This window comes from Linepithema humile, chromosome 5 (genome assembly GCF_040581485.1).
Source record: "Linepithema humile isolate Giens D197 chromosome 5, Lhum_UNIL_v1.0, whole genome shotgun sequence".
Lineage (NCBI taxonomy): Eukaryota > Metazoa > Arthropoda > Insecta > Hymenoptera > Formicidae > Linepithema > Linepithema humile.
Window position 1 is genome coordinate 8741614 of NC_090132.1, and position 24179 is coordinate 8765792.

At 35.7% G+C, this 24179-nt stretch overlaps 3 protein-coding genes and 1 long non-coding RNA gene across 12 annotated transcripts in view; 1 reads left to right on the top strand and 3 right to left on the bottom strand.

The window, feature by feature from the left end:
- Positions 1-24135, top strand: part of LOC105674063 (follistatin-related protein 5-like) — a 39422-nt gene extending 15287 nt beyond the window's left edge. For all 5 annotated transcript variants that reach the window (XM_067355842.1, XM_012370142.2, XM_012370143.2 and 2 more), the window contains 16 exons: positions 11682-11780; positions 13206-13338; positions 14400-14633; positions 15812-15981; positions 16718-16852; positions 17051-17183; positions 17721-17881; positions 18230-18353; positions 18639-18932; positions 19077-19198; positions 19305-19442; positions 19514-19729; positions 20043-20193; positions 20297-20497; positions 20586-20732; positions 20925-24135. In XM_067355842.1, coding sequence (XP_067211943.1) covers positions 11682-11780; positions 13206-13338; positions 14400-14633; positions 15812-15981; positions 16718-16852; positions 17051-17183; positions 17721-17881; positions 18230-18353; positions 18639-18932; positions 19077-19198; positions 19305-19442; positions 19514-19729; positions 20043-20193; positions 20297-20497; positions 20586-20732; positions 20925-21154 — 2688 coding nt within the window. In that variant the 3' untranslated portion in view covers positions 21155-24135. The remainder of the gene's footprint in view (positions 1-11681; positions 11781-13205; positions 13339-14399; positions 14634-15811; positions 15982-16717; positions 16853-17050; positions 17184-17720; positions 17882-18229; positions 18354-18638; positions 18933-19076; positions 19199-19304; positions 19443-19513; positions 19730-20042; positions 20194-20296; positions 20498-20585; positions 20733-20924) is intronic.
- LOC105674026 (uncharacterized) lies at positions 1534-7109 on the bottom strand. Of its 3 annotated transcripts, XM_067355845.1 has the most exons (7): positions 5414-7109; positions 4759-5159; positions 4115-4443; positions 3486-3821; positions 2843-2965; positions 2007-2367; positions 1534-1810 (listed from the first exon to the last, which is right to left on the bottom strand). In XM_067355845.1, the coding sequence occupies exons 1-6, from the start codon at positions 5474-5476 to the stop codon at positions 2054-2056; spliced, it is 1566 nt and encodes a 521-aa protein (XP_067211946.1). In that variant the 5' UTR covers positions 5477-7109; the 3' UTR covers positions 1534-1810; positions 2007-2053. The 3 variants fall into 3 exon arrangements, with proteins under 3 accessions (XP_067211946.1, XP_067211948.1, XP_067211945.1); XM_067355847.1 differs by having other exon boundaries at positions 1534-2367; positions 3486-3818; XM_067355844.1 differs by having other exon boundaries at positions 1534-2367.
- LOC105674067 (hemolymph lipopolysaccharide-binding protein-like) lies at positions 7258-10163 on the bottom strand. 3 transcript variants are annotated; one of them, XM_012370153.2, is made up of 3 exons: positions 10043-10163; positions 9140-9668; positions 7258-8851 (listed from the first exon to the last, which is right to left on the bottom strand). In XM_012370153.2, the coding sequence occupies exons 2-3, from the start codon at positions 9605-9607 to the stop codon at positions 8555-8557; spliced, it is 765 nt and encodes a 254-aa protein (XP_012225576.2). In that variant the 5' UTR covers positions 9608-9668; positions 10043-10163; the 3' UTR covers positions 7258-8554. The 3 variants fall into 3 exon arrangements, with proteins under 3 accessions (XP_012225576.2, XP_012225577.2, XP_067211960.1); XM_012370154.2 differs by having other exon boundaries at positions 9977-10135; XM_067355859.1 differs by having other exon boundaries at positions 10008-10130.
- Positions 11774-13583, bottom strand: LOC137000106 (uncharacterized). Its single transcript, XR_010890403.1, has 3 exons — positions 13392-13583; positions 13127-13321; positions 11774-12923 (listed from the first exon to the last, which is right to left on the bottom strand). It is a non-coding gene; the product is annotated as an uncharacterized lncRNA (long non-coding RNA).
- Positions 24136-24179: the final 44 nt, after the last annotated feature.

Sequence of the window (24179 nt, forward strand, 5' to 3'; positions counted from 1 at the left end):
TATTATTCTCATTTGAGAGAAATCTAAAAGTAATTATCTCGGGGTTTTTCGCGGAATGGTTAACGCAGAATTCTGCTCAGTTTCCTCTACTTGCATCCAAAATCCAAAAGTGATTGTCTCGATGTTTTTTGCAAGAGGCTGGCGTAGAGTTTCACATTTTACAGTCATTTGTATTGGTAATCGATCATTATTTTATGGTCAATTAATAATATGAAAATATAAGAAAATATGAATTTATTTAGCACAGGTAGAATTGTGATGTTCAATTTCTCCGTTTCAAAGCTAGGTACATTATTATCTATATTAGGTATATATATGTGCATTTATACTCGCAAGGAATGATATTTATAATTTGCTGTCGTACTGCGCATTTATCGCTGACAGTTTTATTAAAAAACGCACAACAGCGTGTAAGTATTCATTAAAGCGTGGAGATTTTATTAAAATGAAAGACACTCAATATCTTTGTATTCGTACTAATTGCTAGCTACTTGTAAATATTTTTTTCTTAAACTCTGAGACTGTTACGAAGCACCGATGTATTCCAATTTCTCTCACAAACGAGGCGCCTAGATATTGCTCGAAAGTAGACTTCTGTCAAGTATTATCGATAGTTTACAAGTTTTATATTGGTACAAAATTAATAACTTGCAGAAAAGTGTATGTTGATTATTTTATACTAAATTCTATTTATAGTTCGTTGATTTAATTATTTTTTTATTCTTTTGTTTATAAAGTTACCATTTGTATTATAATATAATTTCATTTTTAATGACAAAAACCTTTTAAACATTGTTTTTCGCCAAAACGCCACAGCGTTTATAAAAATAATAAGAAGCGTTATTCGATACTTTGTAACATTATAATAATTAAAAATGTTTTTAATTTTACATGATGGAATTGTGTGAAATACTTCCACATATCAAAATTGATGAGTTAAATTTTAATTACAGAAAATTGCATAAGCAACATTGTTTACAACGAGTTATTATATATGTGAATATATTTGAAAATTGATGCGAGAATGAGCAATGGAGAAATGGTTAGTCAGAATATATTGCTCGGAGTAAGGAAATGCGAAAACTGTGAGTATTTGAATGACATACGCGAAGAATGGCATTCCGCATTGGCCTTAGTGAATGAATGAGATCAAGGAAGAGGAGGAAGGAGATGCGTAAAGATCATACACACAATGTGGAAAAGCGGCAACAATATTGATAATATGCTTTTCTTAAGAGAGAATACTTTTCACATCTCTTATAGACTTTTATAGAGATATTTGGATATAAAATTTAAACAATAAGATTAAAGAAAATTTTTCTTCTATTTAAATCAACTTAAAAAAGAAGCTTTCATATTCTTTTTAAATATATGCATTTATTTGTTGGTTTATATTCATGTCAATAGCATAGCGTTAATTTTTTTTATCTCTTCACAAAAAGTGAAATTTTTCGAATTGTTATTTAACTGGTTTTATAGTTGGATGGTTTGTGTGACGTTGTCAAAGCATACGATTCAATTAGGATTCCATAATTAAAAGCAACACAACATTCCAATACACGGATCAAAACGATGTTGCATTACACAATGTTGTTGCGCCAATAAAAACGTAATCGAACGTAAAGAAAGTCGGTCAGTTCGCTGTTATTTCCATTCTGGTATCTACGATTTGGCAATTCAGATATTACTTCCACTCGCGACCGGTTAATTTCATGCAGGTAGTAGAAATTCTAATACGAGAAAGATATCGACGAATAACATTATTGACCGTACCCAATTATCCCGGTTAACGATTGCCGATTGAATAGGCCTGAAAAGAAAATTGATGATGAGATTTTAAAAATAAAAAGCCAAATAAAAGTATAAAAATAAAAAAAGTAGAGCAAAATAAATATACAAGAAGTATATAATATCATATCGGAGAATAAAAATCGCGTTGCGTTCGGAAATTGAATTTCAAAGAGCGTGAAAGTCCCACTAGCCATCTAGTCAACCATTTAACTAACCATCGAGTTGTCGGTGGATAACGAAAGTCACGGTGTACGCGAACTCGTTACGAACGGTGACAGAATTGAAGAGGACAGGCCGTCCAATGACAATAACAAGGTGAAACATCGAAGCAGTGGGTAAAACAAGTTGGACGTGGTTGCAATCGACAGCACAAAAGATACGTTTGCAGACACAAGAACGGCGGCGGCGGAAGAGGAGAAATCCTCTTCCCTCTTCCCGTGATACCGATTGTTGCCGTGTTTCTTCCGCGCTTCGATTTGCTCGACGTGGAGAATGCTTTCCTGAAAACCGTTCCACCGTTGTCCTTTATCGTGTGTCCTTTCGCTTTCGCTCTCGGAACAGCATTTGCTTTGACATCTATAGAGAAGAAATCTCATATCTTTTTTATATATTTGTACGTTATTCAACGTTCTCGCAATTTAATAAATAAAAACTGAATAAATAAATGCTTTTCCCGTTTGACAAAATTGCTTAACATATTTAAGGGATGTAAAAAAGGTTGAACAATTCAAAAAAATTATAAATAAAAAATTATGATAAAATACCATTTGTTTAAACTTTTGCCCGGAGAAAATCGATTTCAAAATTTAATTAAAAAAAAAGAACATTATTTTGTTGAATTTTAAATTCCCTTTTTTAACATATTTTAATATTTTATCTTGATATATATTATTAAAATCATTTAAATCAAAAAAGAGATAAGTATAATTCAATCAATAAAATTAATTAAGGGAATTCTCCTAAAGATTCAATACATTCAAGCGGAGGTTTTGTTACTCATCGATACGACTCCTCAAATTATACTTACCTCTAACTACAGAATCGATAATACCTTTTGTACGAGCGACGCCTTGATAACCATTGATTACTTCATCACCGATCGCCATTAACGTGGTTGTAATTTCTTCACGTGCAGGCATATCTATGACTGCACCTGCGTCTGTGTACGTCCTTTCTACGTCAAAAATTTCGTGATCAGTAGGTGCTTCTTCTTTTTTAATTGCGGCAGCGTTTGCTTTGACTTCTATAGAGAAGAGATCTCATATCTTTCTTATACATTTGTACGTTATTCAACGCTCTCGCAATTTAATAAATAAAACTGAATATATAAATGTCTCTCCCATTTGCTTGACAAAATTGCTTAACATATTTCAAGGATATAAAAAAGGTTGAACAATTCAAAGAATTAAGAATAAAAAGTTATAACAAAATACCATTTGTTCAAGTTTTTGCCCAGCGAATATCGATTTCAAAATTTAATTAAAAAAAAAACATTATTTTGTTGAATTTTAAATTCCCTTTTTTAACATATTTTAATATTTTATCTTGATATATATTATTAAAATCCTTTAAAGCAAAAAAGAGATAAATATAATTTGATCAATAAGATTAATTAAGGGAACTCTCATAAAGATTCAAGACATTGAAGCGGAGGTTTTGTTACTCGTCGATACGACTCCTCAAATTGTACTTACCTCTAACTGCAGAATCGATAGGACCCTTTGTACGAGCGGCGTCTTGATAATCATTGATCACTTCATCACCGATCGCCATTAACGTGGTTGTAATTTCTTCACGTGCAGGGATATCTATGGCTGCACCTGCGTCTGTGTACATCCTTTCGAAGACTTCGTGATCAGTCATTGCTTCTTTTTTTTTAAGTGCGGCAGCATTTTCAGCGATTTCTACAGAAGAAATCGCAGCAGAGTCTGCGATTACAACTGCATCAGGTGTCGTTCTTACAATTGCATCGGTGTCTTGCGTTGCATCTGCAATAGCAGTCGCAGCTGCGGCTGGTCCTCTTGTCACTGCTAACGTATTAATGCGTGAATTTGTTTGCAATCAGTCGTTTATTAAACAAAATTATCTAGATTTTTGCAAATCATCTGGCTTTAATAAACTCGAGAGCGGAAAGATATCAAATTGTTCAATTTAAAATATTTACTTCAAAAAACAAACTTAAATATGTATATATTAAAAAGAGCTTATTAACGCTGCATTTTACTTTATTCTTGAAATTAAATCAATTTTTTATCTGTTTTTTTTTCCCAAAGAGAAAAACTTCGAAATAGCGTCCTGTCTACAAAACGACAGGATTAATTACTAGCTAAATCTGTGGCTTCCTTTTCAATGAACTTCTCACGAAGAACATCAAGTAAACCAGTATAATCCTGGCGACGACTTCGAAGCTCCTTTAGTTTCGCATGTTCAGAAAGATATGGTTGGAACTCGTCCACTTTCTCATCATTTTCGCGATCTTTGTGATTTTCGTGATTCTCGTAATCATCGTGGAATGATTTGCGTATACTTTCGATGCACGTGACCTCCGTTATGATGCATTTACCAAGATAGCTGATTCGAATGTAGAGCGAGATTGTAGCCGAAGTATTCTGGAAGTTTTCGTCCAGCAAAGTATATGTTCCTTTCATGGACCTTAAATCATATATTTATCAGGATATCAAGTTTATTATAGAAATCGTATACTATTTCTACTATTTTTTACACTTATTCTTCTATAAAAATTATATTTTATAATGCTAACCAAGAATGTAGCAAACAATACTATTACATTTTAATAAAATAATAACAGCATTTGTAGCATCAGCTCTATCTATCTAGATGGCCAATCTACGGCCGACAAATATCCCAAAACAAATCGGACGGTTAGATTGGGGAAAAGTTTTCCACGAGATAAAAAGTTCCCTCCTGGTCAACAATCGACGGTTCCTTGGTTTTTGGCGTTATCACCTCGAGATAATCTGTCCTTTATAGTAGTCCGACAAGTATTCCTCCAATTCGTTCCGCTCGCGGATCTGCTTGGCGATGCTATTCAGAAGATCATTGACCGGCACGGCGACGAAACCAACGATTTGGCACGGATCCATCTCGAAATACTTGCACAGTTCCTTCCATATGTAGAGCTGGATATCGACGCCGCTCGCTTCTTCCTCGAAAAAACTCATCGGTACGCAAAAGACGATGGACCTGCCACCGTAAAAGTTCTCGTTCTCGCAGTTGGAGCCGCGATAAGGACGACGATCGCGTCGATTCGGCGATAACGGTGTCCATTCCTCATCCAGCATGCGGAACATGACGATTGTTTTCTTCATGATGACTTTGTCAAACTCGGAAGTCCAGGGAACGTACAACTGTCATCGCGAATAATTAATTGCTAATAATGATTCCATCAAGTTTGCTCAATAATTATTCATTAGATAATTATTTTAGAAAATATAACTATATTTATAATTAGATGTAATCTTGTATCACAAAACTATCTTGAAACGAAGATTCAACAAATGGTATGAATTTCTATATAGTTTTGCCACATCTATTAAATATAATTTTTATATATAAAATATATTTTGAAGATTATATTAAAATACGTGGAATATTCGCTTACGTTTTCCACGGCAATTTCTAGCATCATTAAATGCAAATCGTGCGAAACGATAAGCGACGACATTGCTCACCGGTTTATACGTGTGTGTTAACCACAATTTTATTCCATCGTTTTGTTTCTGTGTATATACGAGTATCATTAATTTTATTCGTTTTATTGTATTTGTGACAATTTACCGGTTACAAGCCATTATTTGGAGTGTATTTCTATTTTCTACAACTACAATTTGAGCCTCTCGAACGCAATGTGCGCTCGTAACTAGCAGAAGCTAGCGTCTCTTGCGTATATCGAATGCATCATTATGCGATATTAAACGCATTCCTGCGTTTGTTCAAAACTGCATGCTCGAAGCCATCGCATATATGTATGTAATAAGAATAGGACATAAATCTCATTGACCAATAAAACGGCAATTTACTGAACATGATTGTCAATTTTATGTGTAACGAGAAATGGTTGTTATATATTTACAGAACTATTGCTAAATTTTATAATGATTACTCTTTTGTAATTTATATATTTATAATAAGTTAAAATTATTATCTAAAATTAATTAAAATATATAATTTTTATCAAAACAATTTTTTATTAATTTTAAATTAATTACGAACCATGAATCAATTAATTTTAAATTACAAAATTTAATTTTATTATTTCTTTACACACAAATTTTATAAAATTACTCGTGAAACAGGATACATTTTGCCCACAAACATGATTTTAAGTTTTACAAGTAATAAGAAATTTTTATAGTCCATCAATCACGTCTAACGTCTTAAACTATCGACGCCTGAATATCTTCATTAAGAAAAATCAGCTTTAAATTAGCCAATGAATCTGGTGTTAATACGATAATAGCGCACTACATAATGTTTGAGCAACTAGCTCGAAAGTTGCTTGTTGTTTTCTTGCAAACTCTTATGCAACAAGAAACTGGATTTAGTAAAAGAAAGGTCAATCCCGTTGGGATTCATTAAACCGAAGTTACACTGGGAAACTTGCGTCATTAGTAACTCGCAGAAGGATGGAAACAGGCTTATACATTCATAGTTGTTCAATTCGCCAAGGTGCAACAGGGTGCCACAATATTATCGGATTGTCCAAGTACGAAGTTACTAACTCACTCGTTCTTTCGAGACAAATCAAAGATTTTATGATGTTTGTAGATTCCATAAAAAAATCTATATAGTATTACGAAGATTTTTCCATTCCGTATTCCATTACTTTTTCACTCTTTTTCTCCTCTTCTTTATTCCGGCAACGAATTTCATCGAATTTCATATCGTATAAATTTTGCATGCAAACGCGCAAAACATAGAAAGAACGTGTTTAAACTCTCTATTCTACTGATATAATTATTGTCGGTATTTTTTTAACAATTTAAACAATTTTGCAAATCAGAAACGGTAACTTTAAAAAACCTGACGTCCTAATAAAACACGCATTAAAAAGTAATTTAAAAAAGTTAAAATAGATTTTTCATCTCTCACTGCATTTTCTATGTTATATTAAAAAATAAGCATTTAGCATCGACATTTGCAGAAAGCGGCAAAAGAGAAAATGAGAATAGACGAGATAAATGGAATCAGCCATCGGCGCGTGGCTTATGACTCTACATTTTATGAGATGCACGCTCTCCATATTCAATTTTAATTGACGCTAGAAAATTCATTTCCATTAAATAATCCACTTCCATGAATGAATAATAAAATGTTTATAGTTTTACACGTGATTAAAAATGTTTGCTTAAGCACCGTAATAATCAAACGTATTTCTCTAAACGTTATTCTCTAGAAATTCGTAGCAACTGATTATAAATAGACTGATGTAAATTATAAGAAAAATTGAGAAGAAAAATTAATATACCATTTAATGCGCTACTTTTGTTTTTATTTACACACATTTTATTAAGGAATTATCTAAACGTAAAATATAGGCGTGGAAGACGGTTCTAACGGCAAACGCGAGTATACGAATCGTGCAGTGCTACAAGATAATAACGTTCACACATGTACACCTGTCGTATTGGTAACAATTTCAGCGTATCGCTCCATCGCTCGCGTTAATATTCCGGCAGATTTTCTGTAATATGGATATAGCGATTACCATCCACCATTCGGGCGGCGTCTGGTTTCTCGATAATAATTTGCGGCACGTATACGATACGCATCCGAAATTAGTTGCGCCTTCATTTTCCACGTGCTTCTCAATTTTGAACGCAATTTAGCAGCAGTCCAGCAAAATCGGAAAGCTCTGCGCCACCGCTGCGCCATAAATACCAAGCGGCTTACATCGCTCACCGTATCGATTTGCATCGCCGCACTCTCTATCGATGCTTCTATAAATTCTTTATTCTCTGAAATGTAACGCGCACTTTATTTTCCATATAAATATAAATCGCAAAAACTCGTAAGTTACACCGCGGCTTTAATAAGCGAGCGATAAAAAGTAATAGAAAAAAATATCGATTATTTGACAAAGGAGCGACAAAGTCGACTGGCGCGTCGTTAATCTTTAAATATCATTCACATGATTGTTGCGTTGTGGCAACAGAGAAACTCTCAGCCTGCTGCTAAACTCATGCAACTATTCATGTAAATTTAATGCGTAATAGTATCATTGTATTACAGCGTAGAAACTCGCAAGCTTGAAACTTCAGAATAGAATTGCACGGAAGCGAATAATTAAAATCGCTAATTGTACATTGATAATACAAAAGAGTTGTTATTATAATATAAAAACCATGTAGAAAAAGCATTGAACGAATTTTTTACCTAATATAAACATTTCTAATTCTTTTTTAATTTAAAAGTCCTATAGAAAAATTTTTTATATTTATTAATATTAAACAGGCCAAGCATTTTGTGGATAGATGTTTTTCTGTAGAGAATAAATTTCAAAAGTATAAAAAGCAAACTTCGGCGAACATTTGAAGCTTCTAGCAAAGTACTGCGCGTTAGAAAGAAAATTAAGACAAGAAAAAATGTTCTGTATTAGAAATGATGTTCTTTGAAAAGAACTCGCATATTAACGATGCAAAGTGCAGCTGCCGCTACGCTACACACGAGAGCATGTAAAAACCTTATGCGAACGATGCTTATTTCTCGACGCGCCGAGCCGTCGCTTTCTTTCTTTTTTTTTTCAGTTTAAAATCCGCATCGGTGGAAGTTCACAGAGGAATGGAAATGAGACGTCGCACGCGACGTCGTCCATGCCACCCTCTTTCATTAGAGCGCCACAGTGCTGTTTGCCACCTCCGTTGTCGGGTTGTCCGCCCCACTTATCGCTCCATTTGGTATAACCGGTTTTCGCCAGCGAATCGCCGAGCACCGTGACCCACTCGCCTTCCTTATAAAGGTCGTGTATACCTAAGAAGGCTTCGTCCGGGTACGCCGCGCCCTTGATCGGTCCGGAGCGATTAAACAGCTCCATTAATACCTAAAAGAGGATTAATATTAATTAAACTGGTGGTATGAAGAGGCGGTATTCTGTGCATCGTAGAATGCATCGGTACATTGGGCATTTTAGAGATTTCGATGTAGAAAAGCACGTAGAACCGTGATGTTTCTCGGAATCACAGTTCTATCTTTATAAACGTTACTCAATACGATATCCCCCGCCGCCCAGGATGTCCCGTAAACATCTTCGCTCACACCGGGATATCGAAACAGATATCACATGTCGTGTGTACGGGGATAACACCCCGTGGCGGGGTCAACAACTCACATGCTCCTCGGCGATGGAATTGATAATGGCGAGGTGGCCACCCTCCTCGTTGCAGAACTTTCTCGCGTCGTTCCACGTGGCGGCCCTCGTGTGTAGCTTGTGCACGCCGATGCCCATCGTGTAATAATAATCGTCCCTCATCGTGGGATTGTGCGTCGGCACGCTACACGTGCATAGCATACCGTGCAGCAGTACATTCTGGCTGTGCAACTGCTCGAGATGCTGTCGCCTCTGCTGCGTCGCCCAGTCCGATTGTCCGGGGATCGTCGAGCTATTGACCGATGTCAAGCACGGACAGCCGGATTCCGGATTATTGATGCTCGCGGCCGCGTTCTGCGCAATCCCCCTTAAATTCGCGACGTCGGAGGACGTCGTGTGTTCAGGGGAACCGGTCGGATTCGGCGAGACAAACGACTTCTCGGGAATGCCGAACAGCACGATGCAACCGATGAGTAAGAAGCGCACCATGATTTCTCCCCGCAAATTTGTCGCACTTCGAAGATTGGTCTGTAAACTGCTCCTCTGAGACCTGCGACCGAGCGATTATCAAGTTTCAAGAGGGAATAGAGATACTTTTAACGGAAATGGAGAAAATGAAACTATTTGTAACAATAATGAAGAAGAAGTAGACACATTATGCTTCCTGTCGTGATTTACTGGTCACTTTTTTAAGATTGATAAAATACGTCTTTGAGATTAAATATTCATCGCGCTTGAAAAGAACGGATAGTTTTTAATACAACAAGAAAAGATATCGATAACAAATATTTATACAATTGATAATAATTTATGCAATTGAAAATTGTACAAAATCTCGAAAAAAAGCTGAAACTTTACTTCAGATTTCTGATCTATCCGACAAACGTACGTTCTTCGAAACCGTACGAAAGAACACGTGCGTACCAAACCGAGATCAAAGAAGAACTAAGATTCCCTTGTATTTTCAGCACGACCCTCCGTCCCAACACAACTGTTCGGCATACCGAGACGGGCCAAATGGTCTGCCTGAAAGAACTGTAGCATATTGTATCATCAGCAATCGTTCAAGGACCGGCAGCAGTGGTTCGCAAACTACGCGCGTTGAGACTTTCTTATTTTTTTCCTTCACATCTGCCTATAAAATCTGCCTATAAAGACTGAACCAAATTTTCAAAATATTTTAAACAAACCTATATTTCTCGTTAACATGCGAATGTTCTCCTGGAAAAGTGAGAGACACATCGTAAATAGCAAACTGGCTAGGAAACATGAAATAATATAAAAATATCTAGTAACTAAAATTCAGATCGGAAATAAATATTTAATAAAATATTCAATATTTAAATATTAAATATTCAATAAAATTAAACATTTACTAGCTAATATCTTTGCGGCAAAATGGCGCCTATAAAGCAAATATTATAACACAATTATTGGAAACTGTTATGCATTTAATATTACGCGAGAGAGTCGCTGCTGTTCGAGTAAATGATAAGAGAGAAATCGCCGCCCCCTCGTTATGTCACTCACTAAAAATTGTCATCGCGTATAATTCATTTAATACACAGAAATATTATTCTGTATGTTATAATTTTAATGCGACGCATCAAAAATCGCTCGTCGGTGTGCAACAATCTTCGAAATGTGAAGAACGGTATTTTCTAGAGTATAAAATAATACATCCCATTATTTTGAAAAACAAATCCTTATCGTTTCCCGATTGAGCTACTTCTTATTCAACATTATGCCATTCAACTGCGCTTTGTATTGCGGTCGATACATTTCTGCTTTTCAGCGAGAATCGTGCGCTCGCATACGATATCTTGCAATTCGTATACAAACGCTATTCTTCCGGTGAATTTTCACGTAGCGCGTGGCGAGTATAAAATATAGACCAGCCACGCTCGAAGTTAATCGGAAGATTTAAGATGGGCCAACCTCTACCGTGTAAACGTCTCCGGAATATAGCACGGTAAATTTCCAGGTATACAGAGTCGCAGCGATTTTGTCCCCCGCCTTTTCTTTTCTCACAAAATATATATATATATATATATATATGTATATATATCTGAAGAGCGGATCAGCGGCTTCAGTGGATTAGAAGAATATAAATTACGTACAGTTAGATAATTGGAAAAAGCATAAATTCCGCGTGGTATTAAATCGGATAGAATCCGGAATAGACGGAACACAATGCCGCTGTCGCGCAGTATGAAATTTACTTAATCTAGAGAAACGAGAATATTCTACATGCACAAACAGTACATACGTTCCGAATGTTTTACCATTATTTATTGTTAATTTCGGTAAACTGATCAAATATTTTTTTTCTTTGTTAGAAAGGCAAATATTTTATACCGCTTTAGTTTAGACATGAATTCAACTTTTGTCACAAAATCAATGTAACCGCATAATCTCTGTAGTAGATTAAATTGGTTTTGTATGGTATCTCTATTAAGCTACTTTCGTATGGCATTTCTTCTTTTTTCATTTGGAAATAATAATAAAATAAAAAATTTGCCTGACAACGAAATAATGTGACGATGTAAAATTTAATTTTCAGATGCGACTAAAGCCCTGCCTCGCAACCTTCTATCTCCTGTTGCTTTCAATCGTCTCGATCTATATCGTTCCCGCACTCAGTTCTAATATACGTTACAAGGTAAGTGCTGTACATATACACATTACGTAATGCTGTGTACATTTTATTAAAGTATTTTGCTGGTTTATTTCTATTATTATTTATTCGGAGAAGTTTATTAAAATATTTTGCTGTTTTACATCTATTTTAATTCGTAGAAATTATATACTAATTTCTGACACTATTATGTTAATTACATTGTCTCAAAGAGATTTTTTTAAATTATATACAAAATTACTTTAAAATAATGTTAATTATATATGAAGAAATGGAGAAATTGAGCAATTTTTAGGTCAGAAGGTAATTCAGCAATCGGACAATTAACAAGACTTTTCTCATTCCCATCTTCCAACTTAAATTGATCATAATTGCTGCAATTAGTTTTAATTCATTTTCACGAATCTCCATCATAATCAGTTCTTGAAAATTCTCTTTTTAATAAAAATCGACATTATGGACGAGTTAAATTTCATTGGAAAAATATAATTAATGTTACATTTAAACATTACACCGCATATATTCGGGATCAGGCAGAAGATAAATGGCTAAAATTAAACTGTTCCCGGCAAGATTTCAGCGCTCATCTCAATTTCAAGTCGCGACACAACTTATCGTCCGATTATACAAATCCCTCACGTCCTCGCTGCATCCTTGCAACGCGCTCCCGCTCAACGCCAGCATTATTACTCGCATAAACCTTTGTCTGAGAGCTGATGACCGTTAGATGAGTGCTCTTCTCACAGCAAATCTTCCTGGCTTTTCGCCAAGGGGCGAATATCTCGCGCGCCGTCCGATAGCAGCTGTAATCCGCATCCGTTTATCCGTGACACTGCATCGTATTTACCTGAACGAGACCGAGCATCACTGGCAGGGTCGGCGAAGGGTCGATGCGCATAACTCTAGCCGTGACTCAATCCGGAAACCAACGAGACCGCGTAACCGCCCCTCGTTTCCTCGCGCGCACGGTCAGCTTCCGGCGACTTGAAGCGATCCGGATTGTCGTCGACGAATAATGCGCGGGCAACAACGACTCGGAGAAGCTTTACATCCGTGAAGCACCCACGGACCATTAACTTTCCGCAGATAATGCGCAACGACTTTGCTAAATGTGGTCTTGATGTCCCGACTTTAATTCCGTGAAATCATGTCGTTGGAAATATGATCCTGGTATAAAGACGAAAAAAACGATCAAGCGTTTCCTCTCCTTTCATGAGAAACAAGGAATCGTAAATATGATAATTCATTTTCCTCGAAAATCACAAATGTTGCAAACATAAACATATATTTGGCCGCCTATCATCGCAGGAATAACATTATTTTATGAGATACTAATGTCTTATCGTATACGAGAAACGTCGTAATATTACCCTTGTAAAATTTGTTGTAGCTGCGCGCGTGACTTTATTCGACACGACACCTCTAAGATGTAACATTCGTCGTTTTCAGCGTTCGAGGTATCAATTTTTAGCAGATGATGATAAGAATGGCATATCGCAGAGCACAGGAGGAGTTCTGTCCATGACGCCAACTTCGGTAGATGATGCATCCACGGACTCGGAGAACTGGCAAATTCGCAAGAGTGAGTAACCGCTAAATCTCATTTCTATATATATGTTAATTAGTAAATTATACATCGTTGCGCAATTCGCGAAGTTTAATCGAACTGCATCTCCGACCGCAATTCACCGAAACCGTTTTGTACGCACGCATCTATGCCATCATTAAACCAGTCCGTACACCGCCAAAATTGTGTAAAACAGTAATCCTACAATCAATAAAATTGCAATGACATAAAAAACCGCGCACATGGCGAAGCTCTGAAAAATGCTCGCATCGCAACGCGAAATAAAAAAAAGAATAGCGCGATAACGATCGGTACATGCGTGAAAAATGCTGGAAAACTAAAAATCAATTTTTTTAGCCAAAATATCAAAAACCAGCAAGTTTTTAACATTAAATTTAAAATAACTTTTAAAGATAAAATAATGTTTGCTATGTTTTAATGCTCAACTAGAAAAATCTGCTAAAATAATGTTTAATTTGAATAAAATGTAGAGCGAAATTTTATTATCTGTTTGCATCTCTGGAGTTTAATTTCCGAAAAAAAGCACCACAATTTTTATTATTTGCAGCTTAAAAACTAGATCTGGGACATTCTATATATGATATCGTCGGAATAATACTGCTGCATTTTCTGAAAATCTATTTTTGAGTTACATCCACCATCCAATATCTATCGACTGTGTGCCAATATAAAACTGTCGTAATTCCGAAATCGTAGGAAAAGAATAGCGGAGATAAGTATTCTATAATGACTCGGCACTTACAATAATATTCCGCGGATGCAATCTAACGGTTGCGCGGAATGATTTATTGCAACAAGATAGAATAGCCGCATTACCAGAGATGATTGGCAATTTTATCATGAATGGGCGCGTATTCGCGGCCCAAGATATTCCGCTTTCGCGCATATAAGAGCCTGCCATCAATCGCGCGTTTTCGTAACATACGGCTGACGGAAACGTTCGCGCGGAGATCGCCCGCATTCAAGGTTGCACTCGATATGCAACATATTTCACAGAATATATTCCGTGCTATATTTAAATCGCGGGGGATGCGATATTTTTCCGCTCTTTTCAGACGGCAATCCGTGCCTGGAGAAGTATTGCGGCGCGGGAAGAAAGTGCCAAGTTTCCGCGGACGGCGAGAGGATCGTCGCTGTGTGCGTCTGTGTTCCGAGATGCGCGCAGAGGCATCGACCGGTCTGTGCGAGCGACGGCAGGGTGTATGCGAATCGCTGCGAGCTGCATCGCGCGGCCTGCAACGCAGACACGCCGTTGACCACGCGAAGGCTCTCCAGATGCCTGAGCAATGGTAAGCACGTGCTAGACTAGACGACGGTACGTATTGTGAATGGCTCGACAATATGCCCCCCGTCTGACACACAGCGCGAAACGATTGCGTGTAAATTAGGGAAATATTTGTAGAATTGCAGTGATTAAAAATCTCTTTTCTTCGAAAGATTGCGCGCATAACAATAAACCATAACAATATTTGTAGTAATTAAATTATATGTTAAATATTTCGAGTTTTTAACAACTTAAAAAACGTATGAAAACATTCGAAATAAAAAGAAATATTTACATTGCTCTCTCTTCATTGCTTTTTCTTTTTTACTACGTGTTGCCTGGCACAAACAAAAGTCAGGCGCACCGTAAAAACATTTTGAATTCTAAACTGCATGCTTTCTAACGGAATCATTAAAAAAGGACTTTTAATGTATTTTGTATGTTCAGCTTTTTTTATCGACTTTAAAATCTGCATTAATTTTTAAATTCTTAATTAGCATTAAAGATGAAAATAGGAGATCGTAAGGAAAAGATCGAATTTCTTACAGATCAAAATTTGATTTCCACATTTTCGGTTTTACCGAAATAAATAAGTCGGTCATTGACTTCTCGATGTACATTGAACCATCTGTTAATTTTAATTGCCCGTCTATGTAATGTAATCACTTTCGAGAATTATCAGAACTCAAGCTTAATATCGCGGATGAATAAATCAAATCCATTAATATATCATTATCCGTTTTCAGATCTTAATCGGCAAATTACTAATGCAATTTAAACTTTTGCAATGTTAAAACAGGAATATGTCAATATATGCGAACGAATGTACATGATTGATCACGATATTCTTGGCGCAGTTTGCTAATACATGCAAACATAATTACGAAAATTTCTAATTAATCATCAGATTAAATATTAGACATGGCATAAAAGCGTATAAATCTTATGAAACTTATCAAATAAAGATCACCCAAAAATACTTTCTATACTTTTAATTCGCTGTTTACTTTGAGAGAAACCTCGATCTTTAGTGAATTCGCAAAACTTTGCTTTCATTATAAACTCAATAATAACTTCAAAGTTTTCTATTAATTTATGGCAGCCGCGCCGCTGCCCGGTTTGTTAAGAGTTGTAACGACAAAAAAAAATGATGTCGTTACATGGAAACTCGGAGTTTATGATGGAATGTTCCGTCATTTTCAGGTAATTACAGCGCGCAGGCACGGAAGGATTTCTTCGCGTACCATGCCCTATCGAGAGGCAAGAACTACACCAAGTTTAAGAATAAGATGAAGCATCTTCCAGCGAGCAAATCGATCCCGCGAAAGAACGCTATCGAAGAGTGTTCGGCGCAGGAATATGAAATTATGAAAGTATGTCACATCGATTTTATCCCATAATAATCTTCGATATATAGGATGCAGGAAAATTTAACGAAGATTTCTCGACGAAACAGGCACTCCTTTTACCTTCCCCTGAATTATTAGTGGATGATTCATTTCGTATTCTTCGGAGCTATATGTGTATATTCAAATATATCTTACAGTAAAAAAGTCGGAATAGAAATATGGAGCACACACAGAAATCGATTTGAATTTATTATTAATTCATAACACACACGAGATTCTTCTTCCTTTATTAAATAATGATAAACTTTAAAATTCAATAAATATCAAATAATATAAACTCATGTATATTTTCTAACTATTTATAGATACAAGTAGAGACGAATTTGAACATGAGTGTAAAATATAATGTAAATAAAATATACAATTTTTAAAATATTTTAATTAAAATTTTTCAAACATTTTGTTAAAAAATATCCAGAGGGACGAGAAAGAACCGTTGTTCATAAATTTAAATTGTAATTCATACAGCTAACATATGCAAGATCAACTCTGATATCGAAGCTATTTTACATAGAGTACAAAAAAAATTGAACAGAAAAATATCTCAACTAAAAATGTCTCTTTTTCTTGAATTAATTTATTATTTCTCATATATCTGCGGTAATATTTTTCAATTGTCTCTAATTAAACGTTTTTGATGAAAACATTATTACAACATGATCACAAGCTATCCTTTCATTTCTTTCTTTAATCGCTGCAGGACAACTTGCTCCTGTACAGTCATGCCAGATTAATGGCCGAGGATAATCACAGCAAGGAATACTTGGTCAGCATCATGTTTTCTCACTACGACAGAAACAATGACGGCAATTTGGAACGGGAGGAGCTCGAACAGGTGATTTAGCATTGGATGTATTTTTCCGTATAATGCTTCTTCATTAGCGTTTCCAGCCAAGTTTTAAATAAAGTAAGGAAGAAGTATTTCGGGATGAAATTTATTCGACGGACGTTACTTTAACGGCAGTAACACGATTTTTCCATCTATTCGTCCCGCGAATAATGCTCTTAACGGACAGTCTTCTCAAACATTCAGATCGCCAAGGAGGAAAACATGGAAGAGCTGTGTGCGGGATGCAATCTGAGCCATATGATCAGCTACGATGACACCGACGGCGATGGCAGATTGAACGTTAACGAGTTCTATACGGCGTTCAGCAAGCTTTACAGTAAGTATTATCCGCGATCCATTAGTCGTTTATCATGAGGGATTTACCTTTTACGAGAGTGAACGACGAAGATAAATTATAACTATGTTAATAGCGTTCTATTCACTGATTTTTCTCTCATTGTTAAACGGAACTCCCAGTCGTTCGTTTATTCATTTTTCTTTTTATATCGTGTACCGTTTTACAAATTACTTATAAGACTTGGAATAATGTGAAAAATAAATCATCTCGCAATCGGATAATTTTATTCCCCGCGATTTTTCGTTTGCTTTGACGTAACAATTAATCGTTGGCGGTAATTTTCTTATGGTAATTCATATTATAATGGTCTCCCTAGGACGCATTGTTCATGGACAATAGCGTCACCGTAAATTGTCAAAGTGCACACGTGACCACTACAGTGCCATCGCGCATATATAAACGACCGCGAGGAATTATTATGCAAAGTTTGTACGGCGCTCCGCGAACGATCGCTATTCAATTTAGCCGAAGTGTAACGTGCACATAATAACGCGAAGGCGGTCCTGATCTGTACAGGTGTATCAGTGGTATCGCTGGATAAATCCCTCGAAGTGAATCACATATCCGCGCGAGTCGGGGACAACGTGGAGATTAAATGCGATGTCACCGGAACACCACCCCCGCCCTTGATCTGGCGGCGTTATGGCACCAACGTAGAAACGCTGAGCGAGCCGGAGGTATCCTGATCGAATGATAATGTTAATCCGATCCCTTATCTCTCGCTGTTAATCCTCAAAGCGTGATATCGGTCTGCAGAGCAGCTAAATAGGATCCAAAATTACATCACCTTAATTCTCCCATTTTAATAAATAATTTTCTTGAAAGAGACTTTTGTCTTTACAATTTTTTAATTTTACCTTTGCTAATATGTATATTCTTTCAAACAGTTTACAATTGAAATACAATTTTTTATTATTTTTAAATTATTACCTTCTTAAAAATAATTAAAGATTTTTATTTTCTCGTCCAAAAAGCATCACGTTACGTCTTGAGGATTAAAGTAATGCGAGGTAAAAACTTCGTAGATTCGCGTTTTCAACGACGGTAGCCTCTATCTGACGAACGTGCAGCTGGAACATGCTGGTAATTACACGTGCCATGCTCTCAGGAATCAAGATGTAGTACAAACGCACATGCTCACCATATACAGTAAGTTTTATAACTAAAAAGTGAAAATATAATCATAAATGATAAATTATATAAATGCATTTATATCACTTAAAATGCAAATAAAATTCACACAATTTGCGTACGATAATTTATGCATTATACTAAATTTTTCAGACTCCTAATTGCTTTTTCCGCGCACACTCTTTGACACATTTCGAATTTTTTTTTTTTAATGACAATTTTCTTTTCTCCATATTTTATTATTAAAATAGTCAGGTTAGCCAAAAATAATTTTAAAAAAAAACATAAAACTCCTTATCTCAGCCATTCCTGAGGTCAAAGTGACACCACAGTTCCAATCCAAGCGACCAAAGGGGGCGGCAAAGATGAAGTGCCATGTCGTAGGCGAGCCTCTCCCACGGGTGCGATGGCTAAAGAACGACAAACCCCTGAGCGAGAATCAGCCGGACAAGTACGAGGTGATCGGGAACGGTACTAAGCTGCTAATCAGGAAGGTCGATTATGCCGACACCGGTGCATACATGTGCGAGGCGACCAGCGCCGGGGGACTTACGAGAGACATCAGCAGTCTAGTGATCCAGGCGCAACCTACGCCAAGTAAGAAAGGATCTTCTGCTCTAACGAAGACTCTAACATAGCATATTATTCAATTTAATAGAGTGCTCGTCGATATAATTGTCATTATTAATAATTACACCTAATTTGATTAGATAATTCTATTTATTCCGTCTTATCGTACAGTCGCGATGGACGAAGAGCGCAGATTCCTCTCCTTTCACGAATGGGGTATTTTAGTATACGAGCCGTCTACATGTCACGCGTTACACGAGATTCACTCCACAGACATCATACCCGGCACTCAGGTGTGCGAAATCAATATATTTTCTTTCTCCTTTTGTGACGCGCGCGCGCGCGCGCGCGCGGCTTCTCGTTTAAAGTTTTTACATCGTCGCACATCTTTTTTTATAGGAATACGTCTGCGGACCTAAAAGCGTACCGTGTTCCTGGGGACGTGCTATAAACGTCGTTAATAGATACGTGTACGTCAGTCAGCCGGATAAGGATCGCGTGCTTGTAATCAGCGAGGCGCAAATGATGATAATCGATGTATGTATTTTTACTTCCGTAGCGAGATCGAAATCCAGGCGCCGTCGAATAATCTCAATGTGAATATTCAGGTGGTAGCTACAGACAAGAATCCCGTAGACCTGTGGTACGTAAAGAATCTTGATTACGTCTGGATATTGAACTGGAGGAGCGAGATGGACGTCGGCATCAAGACCGTGCAGATAATCAAGGAAGCTGCTCAGCGAAAGAAACACCATACCATGCGACCTGAACCCATCGATGCGCAGTTCGATCTCGTGAAAGGCCTGTACATTCCGCAGCAACGAGTATGTTTACTTTTATTTGAATCTGTACAAAATTTCATCTCGAACCTGATCAATTAACTCTTACATTAAATTCTCCGGCCAATTTAGATTTTATTGCGATTTACGAAAATTGTATTATTTATAATTGTAGATTTATTTTTTATGAATTTATTTCTTGAATAAAGAAGAAAGAAAGAGATTTGCAAAACAGATCGTTTAAGAAATGTTCAAAATATATTTATGTACGCAGGCAAGGCTCGGAAATTTGAGCCTAGAAATCTAATAGTGTATCGATAGCATTTGTGGTAACTAATTGTGTTGTACATGTTACAAGGATACCAAACATACATTCAAGTACGGTTACGTGACCCATACGAATCAGCACGGAATGTACAAGCTCGATCTGGCCAATATGAGATACACTCGCACCGTGAATCTGGCTAATTACAACTGCGTACCAACAAGCGTCGAATTCTCCGATCTTTGTACGTAACATTTATAATCACTTTGGTGTTCTTTTTTGTCTTGCAATTTCGAACTCGCCATTCATTCCGAACCCATCGGCAATAAAATTCTATTTCGTTCCAGACGGCTTTGTGATACTTGAATGCGAGGAACCGATCACCGGACGTCCAACCGGTCAAGTGCTATTAGACTACCTGACTGACAGCGTTCTTGCTCACAAACCGAATATCCTGGGGAAGCCGGCGATTTCTCCCGATTCCAGATACCTCGTCACTCTCGACAAGCAAGACACCGGTGTCACCCTCGTAGTGCAAGAAATATTACGTAATATACCTCGTATATTCTTTCTGTGTTTAATAGAATTATGTGTCTAACGAAAAAAAAAAAACATCTTTGCGTCGTACTTTTTCAGCAAACGGACTGAAATTCGCATTCGACGTGAAGACGACTTTAAACATCAGCGATATTGCTTTCTACCCGTCGCAAACGACGCATAGCTACGACATATACGCTTCGTCGATAGACAAGGAAGACATTCTTTTTCTCGATTTAACCACTGGTGAGATAATCCTCCTCGATTTATCCGAATTAAATATTTTTCTGCTTTTTTTAATCCCTTTAAAAAAATTAAAAATTTTTTTATTTGCTTTTTTTTTTTGCAAATGTGTTATTTCTTTTATATATAATTTTGACAGAATAAACTTTTTAAATACGAATTACAAAGTAAAAATTAAAATATCTGTCTCTGCAGGAAAAGTGGAAATGATAACAGGCGTGGGAAAAGCAACACCGCCGCACCTCACCAAATGGGGTAATCCGAATAGACCGATAATACAAAGCGGTATATTTGGTCGATACATGGTAAGCCCCTCCAACCAAGCGCTCTTTGTTCTCAACGGGGAAACCCGTACAGTGAATTGCGAGATTGGTGGCCTTATACATCCCGGCGCAATTGTCTGGTTCACTGTTTCGCTGCGTTAACGAATGTAACTTTGCGACGACGACAATATGAGACGTACGTATATAAATTGAACATAGGGATCCAAGCTGATGTACTAAAAGCAGGGCATCGTGAAATTTTAGACGAATTTAAAGGTACATACGTAAACTCGACGCCATGAATACCTTCATCTTTTCTAGATAGATATTTTTACATTGAGATTGTTTGTAAATTGAAACCGTCATTTTCAAACAGAGATATTACATTATATAGATATTATCTAAACCATATAAAATAATGTAATAAATTTAATGGAAATTGTGTCATGTGATTCAAACAAAACAGATTGTATATTATTTTTCGAAAAACAGTCTACACTTTTAAAATTATGGTAATTATTGAAAATAAAATTTAAATACTGAATAAATAACTACTGAAATAAATATTGAATAAAAAAACAGTACAAATGGATAATACAAAATAATTTCGTTAAAGATAAGTCAAAATATTCGGTAAAATTTCAAATCATTTAAAACAAAAACTCGCACAAACAAATTTTATTTTTCAAAATATCGATTTCTTTTTCAATGAATAATTATCCTGCACACGTTTGTATCATATTTTTTGTCACATTCTGCATATTATTCTCAACACATATCATATGTCAACTGCCAAATATTACATACGAAATATTATTGCAATTTTCTTGGTTTGTGAATAATCGTAATGTGCCGATAATTTAAATCAGAAATTGAGACAGATATATTTTTGACGTAGAAGATTGAGACGCTTGAAAATTAATTTTATCGATATTTGAGACGCTGAAAAATAATAACTAATGTAAGCTATTAAAAATGATTAAAGTTCTGCTTCGCGTATCCTCCGATTAACATCGGAAACAATTAAAATTACAGCGTTTTCAATCCTTTATACGATATATTCATTCTGGAAACATACTTGTCTAGAAAAGATGAAGGTATTACGTGTCGTAATGTTGAGTGCATGAAAATAATTTACGATAAAAAAAACGTAAACGACGAAAAGATGGCCGTAATAGAGAAGCAAGGGTGGAGAATAATGATAAGCTATACATAACGTAAACATAATAATAAATATAAAAGTGTAAGCAAGCTACTGTTAAATATACGACGGAATGCGCGCATATTGAATAAGCCAAAAGAGCACCAATAAGAATGGTCGGTTAAGAGATATTGTTAAATAACTTAACTTCTTTTCTAAATACGAATATTATTTCGTCGTATATAATTATCTTTTAGGTATTACATAATATTAAAAATTTTAAATGCTGACAATTTTGTGTCAAAAGTTAACTAGTTAAAAGTTAATAATGAGAGAATAGTGAATTGCTAGTAAATAACCGCTTTAATTCGTAATTGTATAATAATTATTATATGACTGTATGATAATAGATATTATTACGTTCTCAAAATTTAAGAAAAATGTATCTAGGTAATTTTTCTTATATATTCTCTGATATTAGAGAAAATGTGATTATTTAGCGTTACAAAATTATTTGCTAATGCACTTGCCCTACAATAATACCGAAATGTTGAATGTACATATTGCACATTAGTGCATTCTAAACGTGCATCACATATAAGCGTATAAAAGCGCATGAGAGCCTCGCCAACGAAATGTGTTTGGCATAAGTTATTATATTGTTGAATAAAATTTATGTGTTGGTTATTCGAATAGTCAAGACAACACTTACACATTTCTCATAGGTCCAGGGTCCAGAAGTAAAACTTGACAACCGTCATTCGTTCACAGTGGAATCCCTGCATTTTCCTCACTTTGGTTTCCTGTTCTTTTGCATTACTTCTCTTGCGCAAAAAGAGAAGTACGTGAAAATAGCGAAACTGAAGTCGCAAAAAATGCAGGCTACATGTATCTGATGCCGCGCTCTAACGTTATGGTAGCGACATCTCCCATTAATTCTGCAAAAGCTGGAGTTGCAGCTCTACAGTTCTACATTATCATCTACTTAGCTTGCTTTCTTCTTTTTCATATATCGATATAGTCGCTACAAATTTGATAGAAATAATGGATGTCACTACAATAATATTAAAGTACTGCACAAAAAATATGACAGAGAAATATGTTTCTTTAGAAAGACATAATTATTTTATGTACACATAATGTTATTACGTAAAACTCTTTTTAAATTTGCATAACTAAAAAACTAGAAATACTAGAAGATATATTGTGTACAATGCGTTAACAATATTTTACTCTCCAAAGAAAAAGCATATCAAATCTATGCAGAATATCAGGAAAATCTGTGAAATTATTTCTTTCTATTTCTACACAGCAAGATAAATCTAGTTTTTAGTAAGCTTTTTATTTTAAAGTTAGTAACAAAAATATAAAACATTTATTTTGTTAATTGATAATAGAAAAAAGATCTCAAATAAGGTAAAGTTAAAAGTATATATTATTTAGATAACATTAACATTAATAACGTAGAGATAAAAATATTTTTACATCAACATCAATAATGTAAAGATGAAAATTTAAAACTGTTCCTTAAAAAATTTACATTATGACGGCTCTCAAGATTTTTCCCTTGACCCTTCATATGCATTATGAAGAAATTATGTGATGATCTTAGTGTGCGCCAGTGAGCATTAGTGCATCAAGAGTATGCTATAAGACTAGAGAAGAACTATTAGATTTTCTTCTAACGATCCGAGTAAACCGTTATAAGTAGTAGCGGTGGTAGTAGCATTCTTTTATACCAAAGATGCCGCGAAGTTTTACGTCGATTTTACAATATTCGTCAAATAGAAATGTTTGAAAGCTGGTTACGCAATCAAGTTACAACGTAGCCTATTATGACAATTTATAGCAATGCGTAAACCCGCAAAAATACATCAATGTTACATCAATTTAATTTACACCAATGCTGCGTTGATGCGCGTACGCATGTTGGACTGCGATTAGTGTCTTGTAACAAAAAATTGCAATATAACTAATTTAATAAATAATCCATAAACATAAATGTGTGCTTCGTAAAATGTTTATAGCGTCTACCTCGCTTTACAA

What these genes read in the sequence shown, in the direction of transcription:
- LOC105674026 (XM_067355845.1), bottom strand. Translation starts at nt 5,476, where the DNA reads ATGTCGTCGCTTATCGTTTCGCACGATTTGCATTTAATGATGCTAGAA. An exon ending in AAAGGACAGATTATCTCGAG is followed by an intron (nt 4,444 to 4,758) that starts GTGATAACGCCA and finishes ATATGATTTAAG; the next exon opens with GTCCATGAAAGGAACATATA. An exon ending in AGGCGTCGCTCGTACAAAAG is followed by an intron (nt 2,368 to 2,842) that starts GTATTATCGATT and finishes TCTTCTCTATAG; the next exon opens with ATGTCAAAGCAAATGCTGTT.
- LOC105674067 (XM_012370153.2), bottom strand. Translation starts at nt 9,607, where the DNA reads ATGGTGCGCTTCTTACTCATCGGTTGCATCGTGCTGTTCGGCATTCCC. An exon ending in ATTCCATCGCCGAGGAGCAT is followed by an intron (nt 8,852 to 9,139) that starts GTGAGTTGTTGA and finishes ATCCTCTTTTAG; the next exon opens with GTATTAATGGAGCTGTTTAA.